The sequence below is a fragment of the Neomonachus schauinslandi genome, chromosome 4 (assembly GCF_002201575.2).
Source record: "Neomonachus schauinslandi chromosome 4, ASM220157v2, whole genome shotgun sequence".
In the NCBI taxonomy this organism is placed as follows: Eukaryota; Metazoa; Chordata; class Mammalia; order Carnivora; family Phocidae; genus Neomonachus; species Neomonachus schauinslandi.
Genome location: NC_058406.1, coordinates 144,070,304 through 144,093,915, shown reverse-complemented (window position 1 = coordinate 144,093,915; position 23,612 = coordinate 144,070,304). Strand labels below are relative to the sequence as shown.

The window sequence follows — 23,612 nt, the reverse complement described above, 5'->3', positions numbered from 1 at the left end:
AGGCTTCCTAGAAAAAAGATAAAGTTACAACATAAAATTAGTTACAAAAGTGAATATTTACACGAGAAATCACTCTAAATTATAAATTCTAAAAAGCTGACAAACTCCATGACAAAATATCCATAAAAAATAATATACTATTTTTATTGATTAATTGCCTGATACAACTCTATACGTCTTTATCCCCCTTATAATTTTAGGCTGGATATTCATTCTTTGAACACTTCTTCATCTGATAATGATTTTTGTAATATTTGCTATAGAGAGAATGGAAAGATAAATTTGGCTTTCCTCTTGCACATTAGACATTTCTAATATACCATTTCAGATATTCTTGGCCTCACCTGTCTCTCATAGCTCTGCAGGGGCTGTCTGACTTCATGCAGTGCAATTTGACAGCTTCTCTTTTTCTTACCCTGGCATTTCTCTGTTGACACCTGCTCTGTGATTCTGTTAATGCCCAGACTCCCACATGTCAGCTCAGAGGAGCACCCAAGGGGTATGCCTTTGACCAGTGACAGAGTAAACTAGTGAATACACGTTTCCTCATTTCTCCCAACTGAAAGATGGTCTGGAGGTGCAGTGGGTCGATACCTTCCTGGGGGCACAGCCCCCTTGACGGAGCTATGTGACACCCTTGGAGAGAGCCAGCCCCATCACAGGCATCTTCCTGTTGTCTCCCCTCACAGTCCCTCCCCCTGCCCTCTGGGCTTGCATTCCCTAATTACAAAGTTGCACAGAAGCTCTCTGACTCAGACTCCAGTTTCTGGGGAATCAAACTAAAGTAATCATTTTGTATTTAAGGATTTTTTTTTGTTACTGGTAGATCAGAAATTTTTATTTTAGCTGTATAACTAGTTACTAATATCACGTGTAATCCAAACTGTCAAACTGCATGAGCCTCTTTTGAGATTCTTGATAGCTGTAAGATTTCAGGGCATTTCAAGTTTTCTTGTGCAGAAACTTAAAAACTATTTGAGAACTGCTGACATTAATTATCCAGTTTCTTGATAATGCCCTTGTTATATTACTGTCCGATTAGTGTTATTTGATCTCTGTCAGTGTCAGCCCTTGGTGGCAACTTCCTCTCAGCCAGATCCCAAAAACACTTGCAGGCATGCCAATACCACCAGACAGAAGAGGCGCAACCCAAGGGAAGCTGAGTTGGGAAGAGACAGTGTATTTAATCAACTTCTGTTAAAATATATCACTTTGGAAATTTTACGAAAATACATGACCATGTGAAGACAATTGACCTTGCATGGGGCACAAGCAAATGGAGATGCAGTATTGAAGAGGATGGATATTAAGCATGGAAACACAAGCATGATGTGTTTTATATGTGAATTACCAAGGGCGATGGGAAGACGATGAGCCTCCACTTGAGAGGAGTGTCCGCGGGGATAATGCCCTTGAATGAGACAGCAAGCTTTTAAGAAAGACGAACAGGCTGAGAGAATATCTTATGAACATTTTGGAAGTGTGGACTTTTGTTCCCTAAGGGAGAGGGGTTCCTAAGGGTGCACCGGTAAAGGCTGGCCGCGAAGCTATCACTAGGAATAACAAGCCAGGGAGGACACACACTGTGTATTAGAGGAAGGGAAGGAGAGGAGAAATGATAAAGGAAGGGTCTGATTTTGTGTGGTGATCAAGAATCACAGGAGGGGCGCCTGGGTGGCTCAGTCGTTAAGCGTCTGCCTTCGGCTCAGGTCATGATCCCAGGGTCCTGGGATCGAGCCCCACATCGGGCTCCCTGCTCGGCGGGAAGCCTGCTTCTCCCTCTCCCACTCCCCCTGCTTGTGTTCCCTCTCTCGCTGTGTCTCTCTCTGTCAAATAAATAAATAAAATCTTAAAAAAAAAAAAGAATCACAGGAACCAGAGGCAAATGTGCAAGTATAAACTCAAATATACACAACATATGCCATTTCTTTGTTTCTTCTTACAGTATTTACTTGGGACTCTGAGACCCACTAATTAAGAAGAGAAAGAGACTGCAACAGTGGTCCCTGGTTTCCCGGTCTTGAACTAGGTCAGTGTGAAGGACTTTCTCTGGGTCACTTCCATCCTTTAATATTTTTAATACTAGAGTTGTTACCTAACTATATTCAAAACTATAATTTTCAGGGGGGCGGGAAAAGAAGCAATCCTTTAGCTTTAGTGACATAAGTATATAAGTAAACATCAGACCAGGCATGTGAGATTATATCACTTTTCAGGCTGTGATGGTTGAAATCATTTCAGAAATGGATTATGTGCAGCCCCCCATGCTCGGAAAGGGTTAATTTACTCCTTAAAGATAACCCAGCTACTTCCGGAAGAGATTCAGTAGCTCACCATTTTCAAGTGGCTAAGTGTGTTGAGCAAACAGTAAGGCCCACATGAAAATAAGGAACTGTTTGAGCAGAGGAAAGGCACATTTCGTTAATCTCTGACTCCGGCAAAACTGAGGGGCCCTTGTCTGTGCAGACCAGCGCGTTCGGCCACAGTCCTGTTTGGCACTCCCTTCTCACACAATGCAGCCTCAGAGACTAGGCCGCTTGGCCACACAAATCGTAGCAAAGCAGTAATGAGCCTCCTGTCTGCCCAGTGCTGTCCAGCAATACCCCCAGTTTATACACAACAAGCTAAATGAGAATGATCACGAACCCACAGGATACAAATAGTCATTAAAATGTTCTTTGACCCAGTCATGGATATAAGTGCTGGCTCACGGGCCTTAAGACCCAAACAGAATGATACAATGAACTTAAAATGCTAATTCGGTTATTTGGCACCTCTTCCCATTCCCTTTCGGATTTGTTTTCATTTGTTTCTGTTTTGTTTTTTTTTTAAGATTTTATTTATTTATTTGACAGAGAGACACAGCGAGAGAGGGAACACAAGCAGGGGGAGCGGCAGGCAGAGGGAGAAGCAGGCTTCCCACTGAGCAGGGAGCCCGATGCAGGGCTCGATGCGGGGCTCGATGCGGGGCTCGATCCCAGGACCCTGGGATCATGACCTGAGCCGAAGGCAGACGCTTAGCGACTGAGCCACCCAGGCGCCCCTCTGTTTCTGTTTTTTAACTGGGTAGGCAGGGGAGGAAAGAGAAATGGGAGAGAGACAGAATACGTGCACATTCATGCATAGAGATGCAGATGTTCAATGGTATCTGTCTAGCAATGGATATAAGTAATAGCTGGAAGTAAGATTTGAAGTACCCATTCTAGCGAATTTGGGAGGGCACCCTTAACATTTTGTAGGATGCCTAGAACTTCTCTAACTTAACTGTTTTGGAAGACTTCAGGCAAAACTGATATTTTCCATCTTCTTACCTTCCTTTTACCTTCAAGTAGCCAAGCTAAGACCTAGGCACAGGAAGACATCTGCCTCAAGTGAAACATGTACTACGTGCCAAGCACTTGAGGTACATCGATTAACAGCCCAGATAAAAATCCCCGCCTTTCTGAAGTTTATGTTTACATGGGATATAGAAGACAGCAATTAACAGCATTGAAATAACAGCATTAAACACTTCTTTTGTACTAGATTCTGTCCTGAGCATTTCATTTTCTCTCATTTAATCCCCAAAGTAACTCTATGTACTGGGTGTTGTTATTCCCATTGTACATATAGGAAGACTTAATCTTAGAACAGCTAAAGAACTTGACCAAGTGATGTAGTTGGAACTCAAAATTGAGGTCTTTCTGGTAGTTATTCTGTAAGTACTTAAACCTTTTACTGTGTACCCAAATCCACCTTAAATTTCATTAGAGATATAAAGGAATATGAGATATGAACTATAAGGTTCTTGCCTGAAACAAACAATTATATGTGCAGCTTATAGAATGATCAGTATGGTTAGGGTTCAAAGAAGATAGAGAAATATGGGAGCCATAGTCAGAGAAAGTTTTATTGAAAGGTAAGAACTAAAGCTGAGGTTGAGGATAGAAAGAATTTTTTCCACAAGTTGTCCTCGTTCCTGAAGAGTTATGAAGCACTTTGTTCTGGTACATCTGAGTTTATCATTAAAAATATTTTCCAGGGCTCTCGTCAAATTTCACATTTTTGGTTTATTCTTTATGTCCTGGGAACTCTGTTTCATCCATACATTTTACCATGTCAACCACACTCTTCTTAGAACTCTGACCCACTGGCTCCCAGAGCACCATGATGCTCAAGGACCATGTCTTCTCATTCCCCTTTGCTAGCTCCTCAGCCACTGAAATGTCAGTGTTCCCCAAAGTTGCTTCCATTCTGATTTCTCTTTTTGTTCTACAAACTAATCCTGTCCACCACCATGACTATAATCTTTCCAGAATAGAATTTCTCCTAACTAGTCTCTTGCCTCTGCCAAGAATGTAATAGAAGCTGCTGCCAGAGTGATTATTCAGTAACACAAACCTTTGTCACACCCTGGCATCCCTCAAGAGCCACCAATGCTCTCCAGCACCTTAGAAAATAAGCCCAAATACTTTGTCCGTGTTATTCAAGCCTTTTAGGATGTGGGCCCTGCTACCCTCTCCAGTTCAACTCCCACCAAATGAGATTACTGATGAGTGTTTAAATGAACCGTGTTTTTTTATTCTTCTTACCCTTGCATATGTATTTTTCTCCTGTCCATAGTGCCCTTCATCTATGGACTACCTGGGAAACTATTATTTAGCCTTTAAGACCCAGTCAAAGTATAATTTCCTCTTGAAACTTTCCCTAACTACAAACCTCAACCCCACTTCAGCAAGACTTGATCATGCCATCAATGTAATTACCATACCTTGTATATTCTTCATTTATATTACTACCAAAATTATTATAATTATCTGCTTTTATGTCTAGGTCTCCAATTAGGTTGTGAGATCTACTGTTAAGGAAGATAATAAAAATTATTTCCACTTATAAGTAAACTATTATGTGTCAAGCACATAATAGTTTTCATGGGGCTCTGATAAAGACAGAAAAGGTCCTAGAAATGAAATGATACATTTACCCAGATTTACCAGACATCGATTTACCCAGGATATGAGGAGACAAAGGGTCAAAAAGACAAAGGAAGGTACTGGTTATCAGGCAGATGGAGACATAAGCAAGGTCAGGTAGTCAAAAAACTATAAATAGTTCAGGAAATGAGGTTAATAAGTGGTTCATTGCGGAGGCCAGTACCAACCCAAGGGTGCTAAAGGCCCGTTTTCTAAGAGGTGCTAACCACATTAGGCAGAGTATGACTGGTAGCTTTAAGACTTCTCATAGGTCCTGATGTTCTTTCCCCTTGAACTCTCTACCTGAGTAAATCTGAACAGGAATTGCCCCATGGCATCTTTCAGTGTTTTTTCTGAGGACCACGTTTCCATAACACCCATCTAGACAAAACACTAGATCAGGGAGCGGCAGAGGGCAAGAACTTTTATCCCACTTTACATTAACTGCTGGCTATTGCTTCTTCCTTCTCTTTGCCAGCCAGGTATATTTTCTCACTGCCTCCTATGGGCTCAAGTCCACCCACTGAAATTTGAAGCCTGCTCATATACTGGGTAGAAAATCAGAAAAGACACTGAGATCTGTCCATGCTGCTGGCCTCCTAGACTGTACCTCAGTCCCTTTTTACCCAGAATCTTGAACCCAGGTCCTAATCCTAAATTGCTCCTGTATTTCACCTTAGCTTCTGACACTTTATCCCCAATTTTACCTTTTGTGTCCTGCTCTCACTGGTGGATATCCAGATGCTAAATTTTACACCCACCAGGATGAATTTGCATGTCTTAGCTCACCTTCTTGAACTTGACCTCAATCCTACCTTCTCAAATGGCTTGATTCTATCCCGCTCTCTCCAGTTACAGTTACAACCTCAGCCCAAGCAGTGGAGCAGAAGTTCTCAGACACCTTCTCCCCACCACCCTCCACCTCCCCTACCCAAGAGGAGGGCTGCTAATTGGAGAGGTCAAAGTTGAACACTCCGATGAAGACACATTTTTTTTTAATTTTAATTCCAGTATATTTAACATACAGTGTTAGTTTCAGATATACTATATAGTGATTCAACAATCCTATACACTACCCAACATTCATTGTGATGTGTACTCTTTCTTTTTAATACTTATGAGAGTTCCCTTTCTATTTTTTTAAATTTTATTTTATTATGTTATGTTAATCACCACACATTACATCATTAGTTTTTGATGTAGTGTTCCATGATTCATTGTTTGCCTATAACACCCAGTGCTCCATTCAATACGTGCCCTCTTTAATATCCATCACCAGGCTAACCCATCCCCCCACCCCACTCCCCTCTAGAACCCTCAGTTTGTTTCTCAGAGTCCATAGTGTCTCCTGGTTTGCCTCCCCCTCCGGTTCCCCCCCCTTCATTTTTCCCTTCCTACTATCTTCTTTTTTTTCTTTTTTTAGACAGGTCTGTGATTCAACAGTCTTACACAATTCACAGCACTCACCATAGCACATACCCTCCCCAATGTCTATCACCCAGCCGCCCCATCCCTCCCATCCCCCACCACTCCAGTAACCCTCAGTTTGTTTCCTGTGATTAAGAATTCCTCATATCTCTTAATCTGAGGACACATTTCTTGATGGGCAAAGGTATATCCACACATGTACATTTTTCTCTCTTCTACTATTTCTTCATCCAGGCTCCTAATATGATAAAAAGACCAGGGCCTGCCTCAAGGTAAGCTCTGATACATCTTTCTCTCACTCTCTTTTCACAAGCACGTCCAAACCTTAGCTTTACAAGAGAGAATACCTCTTTGATCTCAGATCTAAGTTGTTTTTGATACAATCCAGTTTAGCTAGAGCTATGCTTTAAAGAGTAATACAGCAGATAAAGTGGGACACTGGCTGCCCTTCCCTAAATGTTACCTCTCTTGAGAGCCTCTCCAGAGAAAGAATGATGAGCAGGACTTGAGTTCTTAAAATGCCATTTCATATACTACCATACATCTATACTAATCAAGTCTTGCCAGCTATTTAAGACTGCCACTTGGATCTCTATATTGGTCCAGTTTTTACCACCAACAATTCATTTCATGTTATGTTATATAGATGGGCTCGTACTACTTTTCATGTTCCTAAATAAAAACACATTCTTTGGCAGCTGCCTAGGTTAAACAACCTACTCACAGCAGAAAGTGGCTGAAACCAATACTCTACAAACTTTCATTAAGAAAATGTTCCCACCCTTACGTACCCACACCAGATTGAGATCTTCAAGGCTGAATAACAAGATCATATTCTCATATACTTTGTACAAATTTCTGAGGAAGGAAAAATAATAAGGCCCTTGTGGGCTGGATTGTTGTCTTATATGTATTTGTCTCTTTCCAAGAACATAGCAAAATACTGTGTATTCTTTCAAGTATGTTTTTTAATAGAAATGAATAAAGTACCCTAGGAAGACAGATTAGTATTCTTGAAAACAAAATAATTAGGTGGCACTAGGTACTTCCAAGAACTACACATAAGAAATCAAACCCAAACTGTGTGGGTAATCATGAAAGTTTATTTCCCTCTGGTAACTGGTTTGTGGTGGTCTTAGAATTGTTATTAGCAAACCACAGTATAATCAGCTGTCTGATTCAAAGCATCAGTGGGCTCAGGGCTAAGCGATTATTACAAGTGGGTCTCCCAGAGTAAATTTACATATATTCAAGAACCACAACTACATGCAAACAAAATTCCTATAGACCCACATTCTCTAGGTTCACAGACAAAGACTGTTAATCAAAGATCATTGGTTCTAATCACTAGAGGGGGTTAAGGCAAATCAATCATTCTTTCATACCATACATAGCTTGTTATATAGGTGAGAGCTCACAAGAGTGAAAATGACAAAATTACCATGACCAGGAATCTTCAGGATCAACAGACCTAGAAGCTGATAAAGCAGAAACAGTTTCCATGGGGAGAGTAGCCACTAAAAGGAAAGTGGACATAGGAAAATTCTGTCCTGTCATCTCAGTTACGATTTTTCACTGTCAACAAACATTTAAGTAACTACTAGGTGTCAAATACTTTGATAGGAGCTGAAAGAGTTTCCCAGGACTTGAGAACTTGATTGCTGAAACGAGGATAGTTGATCACCCTAGACTATAAATAGTCCCTGCCCTCAAGGAACTTGTAACTTAGGGGGGCAATCAAATATAAATCAAAAACAAAAGCAATAGTTAGTTAAGTGGACAAGTGAGAGTACTATGGCAGAACAAAACTGAGGTAGCAAACGCTTTGTGAAAGCCTGTAATTCTCAACCCTAGCAACTCATTTTAGTTCACTTTATTATTAGTTGAGGAAGCTAACTAAGGACCAGGAAATTAAATGATTTGCCCTAAATTCCCCCAAATTCTATTTTAATAAGTCTAGGGTTTGAGCACAGGTTTTAAGTGCCAAAAGAGATTCTAATATGCAGCCAAGGTTAAGAACCACTGAGCTAAACCCAGCCCTGATAGATGCTAAGATCTAATCAGGTGAAGATATAATCTATATAGAGTGAATCAGGGGGAAAAACTACCCATTTAAGAAGAAGCAGTATGGGGTGCCTGGGTGGCTCAGATGGTTAAGCGTCTGCCTTCGGCTCAGGTCATGATCCCAGGGCCCTGGGTCCAAGCCCCACATCGGGCTCCTGGCTCAGTGAGGAGCCTGCTTCTCCCTCTCCCTCTGCTTCTCTCCCTGCTCATGCTCTCTCTCTCTCTATCTCTGTGTTTCAAATGAATAAATAAAATCTTTTTTTTTTTTATTTATTTGAGACAGAGAGAATGAGAGACAGAGAGCATGAGAGGGGGGAGGGTCAGAGGGAGAAGCAGACTCCCTGCCGAGCAGGGAGCCCATGCGGGCCTCGATCCCGGGACTCCAGGATCATGACCTGAGCCGAAGGCAGTCGCTTAACCAACTGAGCCACCCAGGCGCCCTGAATAAATAAAATCTTAAAAAAAAAAAAAAAAAAAGAAGAAGCAGTATGTGTAAATGTCCGGAGGCAAAATGAGTGTGATCCTTTAGAACACGAAGCAGTTCAGTGTAACCACAACATAGGATGAATGAGAAGAGATGTGGTTGGAAAAGTGAGATCCAAATATTGAAGGGCTTTGAAAAACATCTTCAGAAGTCTAATGCTGTCTAATGAGAGAAAAGCTGGCTATTTATAGCCATAACTCCCTTCTAAATGTTTGCTTTTATAGTAAATATATTGTTCTTTTGAATACTGTCATGAATTTGGACAATCATGGTGTCCCTGAGCTGAACCTGAGAACATCCTGCCCCAGATCTGAAGAGGATGAATAAGAGGCATGAAGTGGTACTGATGTAAAAGAAGAGCAAGTATTGGGGAATATGATAAATTGGAAAGTCCATGCCCATAGAAAGGGTACAAGCACCAATAAACTTCAGCCTATGGTGTCCATTTAGGAATATGAGTCACTTGTTTTTAGATGATTAGATTTAAATGAAGAGGAAAAACCTCTCAGTTTAAAAAAGAACTCTTCTGATATTTCAATACTGGCTCCCAACATGATACAAGTCAGTAAACACACACCTGTGGTTTCAGTTCCAGGGAGCCATGAGGGAAGGGATGAGAAGAAAGACGGTGTGGGCAGTGAGAGAGAGAGACCAATGAGATACTGTGAAGCAAGGGTATTCTATGGAGTGAAACACCAAAAAAGGTCCAAAAGCCATTGGCAGAGGTGTAGCTGAAGGAATTTAAGACAAAGATCCCCACTATCCAACTCAAAAATTTTTTGTTGTAGTTTGAAATAAACAGTAGAGAGACAAAACTATAAACAAAAAGACATTCTAACCAGCATGGAAGGAATAATGGTGGCTTTTAATTAAGATAAGAGCATGGGCTCAGGAGCCAGAAAGAAAAACATGAAAAGACTCCCTCTATAAAAAATTAATTAATTAATTAATTAAATTTTAAAACTTAAATAGTAAATGCCCTAGATTTGAGCAAATATGCCTTTAAAGTCCTTCTGAGAGAAAGCTTACATCCTTTCTCTGTCCCTTGGAGATGGAAATCTTATTATGTACTTAAAATATAAATATCTAAGAAGATAACTTTCATCTAAAGCAACCACCTACAACTGCCCTAGCTGAAAAATAAAATAAAACAAAAAAGCCTCTTTTTTGAAAACAAAACAAAACAAAAAAACCACTCCCTCTGCTTTATAGAAACTGTATTACTTGGCACTACAAGCAAACTAATCCACCTTCCTTCTTGTGCAAGACTGTTGAATCACAGATCTGTACCTCTGAAACAAATAATGTAATATATGTTAAGAAAAAAAAAAGAAGAAGAAGAAGATAGCAGGAGGGGAAGAATGAAGGGGGGGAAATCGGAGGGGGAGACGAACCATGAGAGACAATGGACTCTGAAAAACAAACTGAGGGTTCTAGAGGGGAGGGGGCTGGGAGGATGGGTTAGCCTGGTGATGGGTATTAAAGAGGGCACGTTCTGCATCGAGCACTGGGTGTTATGCACAAACAATGAATCATGGAACACTACATCTAAAACTAATGATGTAATGTATGGTGATTAACATAACAATAAAAAAATTTTTTAATGCAGATAATCATAGTATCAAACTCTTAGATTATTCTGAAGTATAATTTATGGCATATTTTAAGCACTCAGCAAATAAAAAATTACCTATTAAGTACAAGAGTACAATATCTATTAATACCAAGGTCTAATATCTAATTAATATCTATTAATACCATTAATACCAATGGTCACAAGGCCAATGGCCATCAGGTATATTTGAGAGATGTTAAGAGGAAAGAATTTAGAGAACCTCCTCAATTGAATACAGTTGTTAAGCGGGAAGGGCAGTAAGGATCATTCCCAGACTTCTGGTATAGACAATTGGGTAGATGGGGGTGACTCTCAGTATAATACAGAATAGAGGATAAGGATTGATTTTGAGAGGGCAAAGTGATGTGTCCAGCTGTAAACATGTCCCTGGGACACATTAAGATGATGTTCAATAGGCAGCTGGATATTTATATCTAGAACAAAAAAGAGAAAATTGAGCTAGAAATATATTTTTACAACTCACCAGCAGAAAAGTGGCAATTAAAGCCATGGAAATGGATTAGTTCATGAGAAACAAAACGTATAGGGGAAAAGATGATCAAGAACAAAGGCTAGAGAAACAGGCTATTATGGTTTTTATTTATAGAAATGGTGAAGCTGAGACAGACCGATGCTGCTGAGCTCATGGCTACGGAGGGGCATAGAGTCTTGCCTGGTGGGCAGACATCTCCAGTGGCAGAAAAGTTAGAAGAGCTCCAGGGAGGCCTTCTCTTGGACTCGGAATGGCAAAGGATAAATGTGCCCTGGGCAGGGGGGTTAGGGTTAGAGATGGCATCTACTGTGATACAGGAGAGCAGAGCTGAGATGAAGGGGAATAAACCGCGTGAAGATGAGTAAGCCTGGTTACAGACCTGTGGCACTCCGTTCTTCACTTTTTTTTTTTTAAAGATTTTATTTATTTATTTGACAGAGAAAGACACAGCAAGAGAGGGAACACAAGCAGGGGGAGTGGGAGAGGGAGAAGCAGGCCTCCCGCCGAGCAGGGAGCCCGATGTGGGGCTCGATCCCAGGACCCTGGGATCATGACCTGAGCCGAAGGCAGACACTTAACGTCTGAGCCACCCAGGCGCCCCCCGTTCTTCACTTTTATTGCCCCCTAGCCTTTAGTAAAGTCTCATCCAAACATCTGATCCGTGTGCTCTACCACATGGTAAAAGCTATTGTTCATTGATGCTCAGGGCCAGCATTCAAGGACATCTGCCCTCCCTCTCCCGTTTGAAGCACGTCTAACAGGGGGCAGTGAGAAGCTCTCAAGGAAAAGAGCAGGAGCCCCAGTATGGGTAATTCTTCCCAGTGGCAGAGCCCTCTTCTGCTCTCAACCAGAATCTCTGGGTTTTATTTCATCGAGCAAGGTGACGTGTTATCATGGGAAGGGGCACCTGGGGGGCTGATGTGAAGGGAAGCTAGGGCATTCTGTCGCCCACAGTCAGCCCCAGTCCTACTCAGGTTATGGCTGCTATAGTCGAACAAAACTGGGGAATAGAAGGCAGTGAGGGCTGAGGGATGGAGTTTGGCACATGCAGATTTGAACCCCTCTTAAGCTGCACATCATCTAGTGTTCTGAGCCTCAAACTCCTCTTCTCATAAAAATATAAAGTACAGTGATATTTATCTTGCTGGGTTCTGTAGAATTAGAAAAAAAAATGTGTGATACATTTAAATTTAACAACACTCAAATGTGTAGTTAAGGTGATTAGAACTTAAACCTAATTAAGCAATTAAAAAAATGTGTTCGCACATGCAAGTAAAAAGCTGAGGTTGTGCTAGCTGCCATCAGGACTGTTTCTCTCTGCTACGCTCTTTGCTGGGCTGGCTTCATTTTCAGGCTGTGGAGACCCTGGGAAGCTACAGAGGCACATCATCCTCCCTGCCAGCAGTCCCCCTATAAACAAAGGTGTCTCTTCTTTTTTTTTTTTTTTAAGATTTTATTTATTTATTTGACAGAGAGAGTAAAATAGTGAGAGCAGGAGGAGTGGGAGAGGGAGAAGCAGGCTTCCCGCGGAGCAGGGAGCCCGATGTGGGGCTCCATCCCAGGACCCTGGGACCATGACCTGAGCCGAAGGCAGACGCTCAACAACTGAGACACCCAGACACCAAGAAGGTGTCTCTTCTTGAAAGGTCCATACATACCCTGGGATCCAGACGGACTAAACCATTCAGGTCATTTGTACTACCATTATCATGTTGAACAAAAAACGACTGACTTGTTGCATAGTAAATCCATGCCATTGTGCCTAAGTGACAGAGCTCATGCCTGAACCAGTCGCTGGCCTGATGTACTGGATTGTACCAACCACCAAGACTTGAGCCACAAGGCTCCCCCTGGACTAATCGCTGTGTCTGCATCCAGTTCTCAACAGTGTTGCACAACAGATTCTGGGACAACTTAAAGAAGAAAAAACATAATGCCTGAATGTCTGGGAACCCTTCCCAGGAAGTCTGATAATTGCTTGATAATGGGACTCAGGTATCAGTATTCTTTTAAGCCCTAAGGTGGCTCCAATGGATCTGTAAGGTTGAGAATCTGGTTGAGGGGGACTCAGCCCATTAACTGGCCTTGACTCCATCACTAGAGTCAAAATTACAACCTCATATACACATATACTAAACCACATATACTAAAAATGGATATAGTCACTAACAGAAGTAAGGATGGATCCTAGCTGGCAAAAATAGAAGTCTATACAGGCCACACACTTTATCCTCACACTCACTGCCAACCGATTTTGTTGCAAACCTTGCTAAGGTCCAACACCCTAAAAAGGAAGGTCATGATTCTTCCATGGGAACAATGCTAAATATTGTAAAGAGCATTACTCTAAGTGCAGAAGTACATAAATGGCCCTTTAATATAAACATCATCATCTTTTTACATTTAAGAAAAAGAAAACCAGATGTATAGAATGAAGCCTGGAGTTATAATGTGAGGATGCGTCACAGGATAAAGGGAAATGGAGGAGAAAGGCCAGCAAAGAGTTACTAGCTTGTGGGCACATTTGTATAAGGATCAGGGCAAGTATCCTTTGGACTTACTTGGCAATATTTTGCTGCCCTTGTTTCTGGAGAAGAGAAAAGTTACTAGTGGGAAGAAATAGTCTAAGGGGGGTAGGTTAAGAGATACGTAGTTAATGCTAGGATTCTGAATCCTCAAGGCTGAGACCATGCAGGGAAAAATTCCCAGACAAGCCTTTCATCTTCCCAAGGCAGTACGCTTCAGGAATTTCCACTTAGTGTTCCACATGTCCCTCAGCTGCCCTCAGGAGTGCAACGAAGCTCAGCTTCCACACATATGTTTCGGTGCCAGTAATACCACACATTCTGCATAATTATAAGGAATATCCATCTTTTGTCTGTGGCCCAAAACACTGTGGTTTGAACATCAGGCAACCCTATGGCAGCATAAAATTTTCATGGTTTGGGAACACAATTTCTAGGTGATCCCTTGGAACGCAAGGAAAAACATTCTCATATTCCTTCTCAGTGGATTAGCTTCTTACATGGCAAGTCATGCATTTTAGGGCTCCACCCTGTCTCAGTGCTTGAGTTTTCAGGTTGGAAACAAAGAAACCACTTCCCCTAAGTGTTTGCTCAGGCTAGAATGTGGGCCACGTACCCTAGAGGCGGGAGTCTTGTACTGCTTAGCTTGCCCACCATATTTGTGACATGTTTTAAGTCAATGACTGTCTCTACAATGTTGCTCATCTTCAAAATATCTTCTGTAGTGAGGTCCTACAAATTGTCAGTTAAAGGATATTGCGATAGATACAAACTCTAATGGCTTCTATAACTGATGGTAGTAATAAGAGCTTCCAGATTCATTATTAAATATTTTTTAAAATACAAATTGTTTCTAAGAAATACTAGAACACGCTGAATGAGGGTCTAAGGTTTCTCTTCCTTTGAAACAAGGACACGAAGACACTTTTATTTACTTTGGGGAGGTGCAATCTCCCCCTTTAGCAGTCTGGCAAAGCCTATGGACTTTTTAAAAGAATAATTAACAGAAAATACGAAGGATTATATAGAAATGAAGTCTATTGTAATACATTAATCCAGGTATGTAGACCGAAAGGTTCTATGGATCTAAGCTAAGAAACTAATCCTTATGTAATCTCTCTGTAAAGGTTTTATTTAGGGGTGAGTTTGAGGCCTTTTGATAAAACATATTAGAAAGTGCCTTGGCAGGGGAAACAAATTGAGACATTCATAGGCCTGGGCAATTAACAGGAACCCTAGCAGGAAGGGTGGCAATGCACAGGTAAGTGAGGAAGAGTGTGGCAAAAAGCAAAGTGCATGTCCTATCTAAAGGGGGGAGCCTCTCTGAAGTCCAGCAGATTTTTGCCAAATGGGAATGTGGGCCCCCTGTATAGCCATGTATTCTCCCTTTTCAAGAGAAGCCAGGCATCTGGATTTATATATGAACTCTTCATATTTGTTGATGCTGGCCAGAGAAAAAATTAATTATCACTGTTTGGGGACAAAGGAAATCTATCTTTTGCCAGATTTGTCTGGAGGGCTGCAAGTTTGTAACTTCAGGAAAGTAAGAGGAATTGGAAGAAATTAATTACTCATATTTATATATATATATATTTTTTACTATTAGTATCTCTGTTGCATTTATTCTGAAAATCTAAGAACTTAAATTTAATTTCCTTCCTCGAATGTCAACATGCTACTATGGAACAATCAGAGGCTGCAGGAGCTAAATTGTTCTTTATATTTCTAAAGATATTTATTGAAAACCTACTTCTATGCAACAGGGAATACACAAATTGGTAATAATATGAAGATGAGAACATTATCTTTGTTTCCAGAGCCTACAGACCAGTGTGGGAAGAGTTGTATCGAAATACTATAATACAATCTGTTAAGGCCTATCATAGAGATACTTAAAAAGTACAGAGGGAGTAGGAGGGAAAAAAAACATACATCTTCCCAGGAGACTGAGAGGGATTCTCAGAGGAGAGATCTCTTTGAGTAGACCTTAGTATCAAGGGGCCCAGATTATTAATGATCTAATAAATTATTCTGAAGAATTGGACTTTCATTCTAAAGGAAAGTGAGGATTGAAGATTTTTGAACAGGGAAGTGATATATTCAGATTTTTACAATCATTCTGACTGCAGTATAGAATACAGCCTACAGGAGGAGACAGGAGAGAAGGAAGGACCACAGAATGATGACTGCAATAGTTCAGACAGTGAACTGGGGCCGCAGCAGGAGGCATGAGGAAGACTACCTGGAATGGAAAGATAATCAGGGACTGGAAATAACAGAACCTAGGGGCTGATTGTGTGCTAGGGGGTTAAATGGCAAAAGACAAGAAAGAGTTGGAAATGACTCTTGGGAGCCCCTGTGAGACGCAGTCCAGCTAAGATGAGAGCATAGTCTCTGGAGCCTGACTACTTGAATGCAAATCCTAACTCTTTTGCTGTGTGACTTTAAGCAAGTGATTTATTCTCTCTGAACCTCAGCTTTGTACATAATGTCAAATATTCTTACAACAGTGCCTGAAAATTACTGTTATTATTATTAATTATTATAATTCTGGTTAGTTGTTTTCGAAGACTAAATGTTGCATTTGATGTTGCAAATGTGCAAATGTGCTTTTAGAAGGGCACATGTTGTAATGAGCTCTGGGTGTTATATGCAACTAATGAATCATTGAACACTACATCAAAGACTAATTATGTACTATATGTTGGCTAACTGAACATAATTAAAAAAAGAAGATTCCAGGTTTGCACAACTGAATATGTGGATCTCAGGTTAGAAGAAAGTTTCATTCGAAGGATGATGGTAGTTAAAAACCTCTTATGCCAATTAAATAGCCTCCAGCATTCTTGAAGAAGAAGGCCAGGGTTTGAGCCTCCAGGACACAGATGCTTAATGGGTGGATAGCATAGAAGTCAAAATCTGCAGACTCACAAGAAGAGAAGGCCAGAGAGGTAGGAGGAGAAAAATGAAAGAGCAATGTCTCAAAACCAAGACAAGAAAGTTTTAGAAAGAGTAGAATCAATACAGAAAATGCTGTACATTAGTTAAATATGATGATAACTGACAATCATCTATATGTAACAATAGGGAAATCTTTAATGAAGTGATTTAAAATACATAATTTAAAATATCTGAAATATAGAATACATTCAAAAGTTAGTTTCCATTATTCTTAATTCTAATTGCATTTCTAGAGAAAGAAGAATGAAAAACTACTGGATTGAACCATATAACTGTCCATATTTATAGGTAAAAATGTTGAATTCAACAATTGCATATAATTCAACTATGCTGAGTAACTGAAAAGCTGCTTCAAAGGTGTTTGTTTCTATTGTGTATGATGCAAGAGAAAAATTACCCCTTTCTTCTGATTTTCCTAAAGAAATAGGGCTAATAATGATTGCCTATATCCACATAAATAGAAGCTAATGATATCTAAATGCCTTTCTTACTCTATATTTTATGGTAGTTATTTCCCTCATCGCTCACCTTTGAGTCTAAAAACTCCAGGGATGAAACCTAAATGCAAAAGTAATTTGAAGGGAAGGATATTCATACCTGTCCCAAGAAATATCTCCTATTACCAGTAACATTGGTATAATGAAAAAATCTAGTTATCTTGGCAGTGTAGTGCATAAAGTATAAAATGTTAAAAGTGTTGGCTTTGGAATCAAGTCCTAACTCTACCACTTATCAGGTATGAGGTCCAGAGAAAATTACTTGCTTTTCTAAGCCTCCATTTTCTCATTTGGAAAACAGAGAAGAGACTGCTGTCTCTTGGGATTTTGTTAGGAAAAGGGAAGATAATGAATAGGGGGGCTTAGCACAGGGCCCCTTACAACAATGGTAATTTACTTATATTTCGCTTTTTATCTCTCCATAGTGTGTAAGCCTGAGAAAGTTTGAGAGAATTGTGTTTAAAAGAATAGGTACTTTTAGGAGGCTTAGTCTTTTCATACATCAATGAAAACCCTGAAGTTCTTTCTAGCGGTGTAGCCTTGTCCAGTCACTGGTAGCTTTCCAAGAGAACCAGAAGCCAGATCCATAACTCCAAGACACAGGGCTGAGTAAGCTTTGTGCTTCTCCTCCATCAGGGGCTGGCCAATGTGCTTCTTTGTAACCAATGAAATATATGACTCATAAAGCAAAATCCCTCAAAATCTACATCCAAATGAAAGCCGTACAATTAACTGCCAGGGACTTATACATAAATACTATTGCTAACGGTGTATGACAGGCATCTTGATCACATCCCCAAATTTCCCTATTAACTTGGTATTTTACAGAGATGAAACTACAAATTGTTTTAAAAATACATTTCTCTTTCACTCTACATTAAATTAAAGCAAAATAAATTTATAAGCTATACTGAAACTATCTGGTGAAAAAGCCCTTGGAACTCAATCACCTAAGGTTCAAAGTACATAGTAGTGTCTCATTTTGAATTTAAAATTGAATAAAAACAAGGCTGAAAATGTCCTAACCTGTTATTTACTTTGTATTTTTATTAAAGATTACCATGCTTCACTATTGGCAAAATGGTCATTAAAAATGTAATATAAGACTATTCAGGGAAATAGAATCCCATAAAGTAAGATAGTATTATGGATCTTAAAGTAAAGCCACCAGTGCAGATGTTCCTAATCATACTAAAAACACAAATACACAAACCAGTTTGTTCCAGCTACAGAATAATTCAATTAAAAGAGTGCTTATAATTTAACGGTATGAATAATAGTTCAAGCCAGGGATGTAGTTAAACTACAAGGAAATATAAATCTACAGAGTCTATGCCAAGGAAAGTGTTCCAAATTCTCAAGGTTGAGAAATTGGTTCCTTTCTTTACTACAGGTAGGAAATTATTACTTGAATTAGCAATAAATAAATAAATAAATAAATAAAACAAAACACTAATAATAATACAACAAATGTACCTTTAAGGAAAACACATGTGCATACACACATGCTCACACACATGTACGTACCACTTAACTTACAGCTTTCACCAATAGAAACACCTATCTAAATCCAGAGTATCACTTAGAATCTGCTTTGGGAAAGTTAAACTCAGACTTCTCACCAGTTTAAATTTCTTATTGAGAAATAAATACAGTACGTAATGTGATACAGAATTAAATCAGCATGCACAGTAAAACATAAGCTCTAAGGACATACAGGATTCTCTTTGCAAATAATGATCTTGGCAAAGAGCCTCCTTTATGTACAGAAAGTTCTGTTCCTTGCTTATAGCAACTCTCAAGGCTACAACAGGTAATTGTGTGCTGCTAATTAGGTTTATAAACGATACGTACAAGCCAGGAGATATTTTATAGCTTGATTCCATGAAAGTAAGAAACTGTATCAGTAAGGTCAAGCTATAAAAACTCATTCCCCCACAATTACTGATCTTTTACTCTTACATAGTATGAATTTTAACATTGCAAATACATAATAATGCCATTCAAAAATTGGTTGAGTGCTTAATAGCTTTCAAAAATACATAAAAAAAAGACAACTAAGAAAGCCTGTTTATACAGATATTCAATGTGCTTATTTCCCCCAGAGTTAATCAACTATCCATTTCACAAGCTAAATTACAGATCTTGGGTCCTAATACTCTTCCAAGAAAGCGAAGTGACATCTATTCTGCATAAAACAGGAAAATCAAATGCAGTACATTACCTTGTGTCACCTGTTGAACTGCCAACATTATCCCAGACATGGTGTCTGGAAGCAAATTTTCTTTCAGATTGTAATGTGGTGCCCATTCCAGAATAGGTAGACGCCTTCTACACCACTGTTTAAAGTCTTCGCAATGGGGGGTATGCATCTTGCTCCACAGCATGCCTTTCTTTTTCCTCTTTGCCCCTGTCATTTTTCAGATTCCCTCTTGTAGAAGTAAACTTCTTTAGACAAGGAAAAAAAATTGTTGTAGAACACCTCCTTTCAATGCCAGGCTCCAATTCGTCTGTGGTTTTCCGTGTCAAAGCTATCCAGAAAATAAATCAATAAAGGAGACAGAGAAAGAGGGAGAGAGAGATTAACAGAAGCACTTAAATATCTGCAGCCAGGCTGTATGCCTTATTATGGTGAAGCTAATTATTCTAGATAAAAGGTATAAGTTAAAACCTTGAATCCTTATCTGAACAAGACGGGGAAATGGTTCCTGTTAGTGTATTATTATTTTTCTGACCTTGGAAAAGTAATGGGTTCAGTGTTAAGCTGGTCTAGAGCTCTTTCGCCAGTAATTCCCCTTATATTCACTGTAGTCTTATGTTTTTGGCTCCAATCCCAATGGCTAATGAGGTAGTTCTGGGCGTGTGTTGGAAGTGGGCTGGGTTATGCTAATGCAACCAGGAAACTAGACCAGTCTCTCCCCTACAAGCTGTGCAAAAACATAAAACTGCCAGAGGGGTCTGTCGTGCAAAATATATTCAGACAATCTAGCCTTACTTTTTGAGGAAGTATATATTTTCATTATATCAGACGACTGCCAGTTCTACAAAATTCAGAAAAAGAAGAGGGTATTGCTAAATATCCTTATCTTTTTTTATTCCCTGGGAGATGAGCTTTTCATTCATACAGAAACATTCAGACAGCCACTGCCCAGTCAGAAAACGGAATAGCCAGTTCTCATAAACTGAAATTTCATCTCCTGGGCTGAGAAAATAAGATCACTATGAACAAATATTTGTGGCTACAGTTCTTCCCTGTCTCAGAAATTGTTCATTCAGTTTTCTCTATTTCTCCAAATAATCTAGTTCTCACACTCATGCTATTGTAACTGGAATTTCTCAAGGAATAATGTATGGTTCAAACTATTGTTTGAAGTGTCCCCAAATTTTTTTGTGGTGCTGCCCTCTTTTCACATGACCTTTGGGGGGTTTCTCTTTTTTAGATATGGTGTTACATTTTATAATAGAACAGACAGGCTGTCAAATATTATTATTTTATGATTGTTTCCCCTACCCCAGAAGAAAAACCCTGCATTTATGAGCTGTGCCATTGGAATTCAACCAAAAAGCCAATATATTAATTAAAATTGTGAAGCCAAGAAAAAGAATATCATGTACAAGTTTGCTGCAGCCCCTTTAATATCAATTTATCCAGAGAGCAGAAATCTGGTTTCTGAAAGCCTTCAGAATAACAGAGTACTTGGAGCCCTTGGCTACATCCAAGGTCCTCTGCTGTACCTTTTTCCATTGTTTTTAAATTAAGGTGGAGAACTATTCTTTCAGCTTTCCAAAGATCACATGGCTTTCTATCTGTACAAAAATAACTTTCTTTATAAATACAATAAATCCCACATACGTAGGGATGAAGGTACACTTCGTTCGTATGTATAGGATAGAATTCGCTTTGCATTTTCCAATTGTTTACATCATGTTAAGTTTACAAACTCTTCCTTAGCTTAGATTTTGAGTCCCATTAGAGACTGAGTCATAGTATTTTAACCCTATCCTTTGGTATGAAAGGTAAAACCACCAGATAAGTAAATCCACTCTTTTTTTTTTTTTTAAGATTTTATTTATTTATTTTTGAGAGAGAGAGAGCACTCACGGGAGTGAGGGGGGGCGAGGAAGGGGGCAGAGGGAGAAGCAGGCTCCCCACTGAGCAGGGAGCCCAAGGCAGGACTCAATCCCAGGACCCTGGCATCATGACCTGAGTCCAAGGCAGACACCCAACCAACTGAGCCACCCAGGCACCCAGTAAATCCATTCTTAATAGTGATGATACATTGCTTTTCCTTCACAAACAGCAATCTTTAACTTTGTTTTATATACTATATTCAGTATATAAATACTATAGTCAGTATATAAAACAAAGATATATATGTATGTATTACTTCTATAATCAAAATCAACACTAAAGATATTTTTTCAAAACATATCCAGATCATAAATTCCAAATCTATACTGACAAACTTAAAAAAAAAGCTTGACTGAAGTCACCAAGCAACAGCTATGATTTGTGTAATTTCAATCATTTTTTAAAAAATTGTTTATAACAAAGAATTCACATGAATGGACTTTTAGAATTGAAGATGAATCTGTATATAAGTACCTAAATACATTAGTACCAGCAAATGTTCTAAAACATCCTAAGACCAGGAAGGAGGAGAAATTAGTTTGATAAAATAGTTCTGTTGTATTTCAATCAAAAAACTCTTAAAAAATACAATAAATCTTTCCAAAAAATCTTTGTTTAAGTATAAATCTGGAATTCCAATATCCAGACTTTTTTCCAATTTGATATGCTTGCACATTATTTAAAACATGGCAACATCTCACTCCAAAGCATGGAATCACTCCTATTTATAATCAACAATACCAAAAAATCCTATGAAGAAATTTATTCACACCCACAAGATTCTCAGAGTACTTTGATCCAGCCTGTAAAATTCAAAAAGACTAAATATATTTATTCAAAAGTTTCAATGACTAAAATTAGCTTAAAGTTCAGTACTATGTATCATCTGTATGAGACATCTCTTCCCAAATGTCCAGGCAACACTTATACAATAAAAAGATGACCATATGTTCTACCCCCTATGCAGAATGACAGAAAAATTCTTCTTCTTAAAATAATATTTTGATTATATCCCTGACATGTTTGAACTTCCAGTGATGTCCAATATCAAAGTTAAACTCATTAGCACAAACATGTGACCCTACTCCACTCCCCTACCCACCTCTGACTAGCTTCTCATCAACTCCATTTAATTAAGTATTTATTGAACAACTATTTGCTAGATTCTGTGTGACGTGCTATAGAAGTAGAGTAGGGTGGTGGGGGTGGGCAGACTGTCTCCACTTTCTGGGAGTTAACATTTAATGAAGGAAATAGAAAATGTATAACTAACTAACTCAAAGCAGAATGGGATAAATTAATAAAAGTTCACACAAGAAATGTTACGGTTGCCCAGAGAAGGGAGAATTGCATTCCCACTGAGAAAAAAGGTTTCCCACCTTACTTAGACCTTCTGTTCCAGCAGATAAGTATACTCATGGTTTGCTGCACATTACTTGACTCTTTAGTAGATCTCTCTACTGATTTCCCTTGTTCCATGGTCTTTTTCCTCATCCAAGCAGTTTACTCAATACTACCTCTCCATAAAGCCTTCCCTGGCTTCCCCATAGTTTTGTTCATACTATACACCCAACATCCAAGTAGCCCTGAAGCAATTCATGGGTATATAGCTGTCACATTTTCACACATTTTCATTGTATTTCTTCTTTGAAATCCGTTTCATTTGATTTTATTCAGTTTGGCTCATGAGATTGTAAATTCCTTGTGAGTAGGGATTATTCACCTAACTTGTTTTGTCTCTTTTCCTTAGGATCTAATAGAAAGCTCAGCATACATAGGACCCACTCAAAAAAGTATTAACATATGAATGTCCCTACTCCTGAAAGTATGCAAGAATTATTTAGTCTGTCTCAACCTGGTTTCCAGGCTGTGATGTTAAATTAGGAAAATAGGTATAGAGAAAAAGAAAGTTAAGAGAATGGGAAAGAGATTTCATTATTACTTGCTCAACTTCTCCCTATTCTCTTACAATCTAAGGAAAGTTCTATCTTTTTCAATACAATTCCTTTTTCTTGTATTAAAGAGTCTAGAGAATGGAAGAAGGAAAAACTAGATAGTAAATGGAGGAGAAAGGGAGGAGACAAAACAAAGATAGAAAACCTCATGTGGGGCTCAGTAGTTAAGCGTATGCCTTCGGCTCAGGTCATGATCCCAGGGTCCTGCTCTGCGGGAGGCCTGCTTCTCCCTCTCCCACTCCCCCTGCTTGTGTTCCCTCTCTTGCTGTGTCTCTCTCTGTCAAATAAATAAATTTAAAAATCTTTAAAAAAAAAGAGAGAAAACCTCATGCACTGGGGTTTCAGAGAGAGTTTTAGAGGGTTAGACTGTGAGAACCTCTGAAAAAAATGTGAAGTACAAAGAAATTGAGTCAGGCTCAAATGAGGAATGAGCCTTTTAAAAAATGTTGTACAGGTTATAAATTGCACCACATTCAATGGTTTTTGAGAGACACTAGTAAAGATTG

At 39.2% G+C, this 23,612-nt stretch overlaps 1 protein-coding gene across 1 annotated transcript in view; it reads right to left on the bottom strand.

Moving 5' to 3' along the window:
- The window catches only part of SLC26A7 (solute carrier family 26 member 7), a 114,379-nt gene extending 94,943 nt beyond the window's left edge, over nucleotides 1-19,436 (bottom strand). The window contains exon 1 of the mRNA XM_021688346.1: nucleotides 19,244-19,436. Coding sequence (XP_021544021.1) covers nucleotides 19,244-19,436 — 193 coding nt within the window. The remainder of the gene's footprint in view (nucleotides 1-19,243) is intronic.
- Between the last annotated feature and the right edge of the window lie 4,176 nt (nucleotides 19,437-23,612).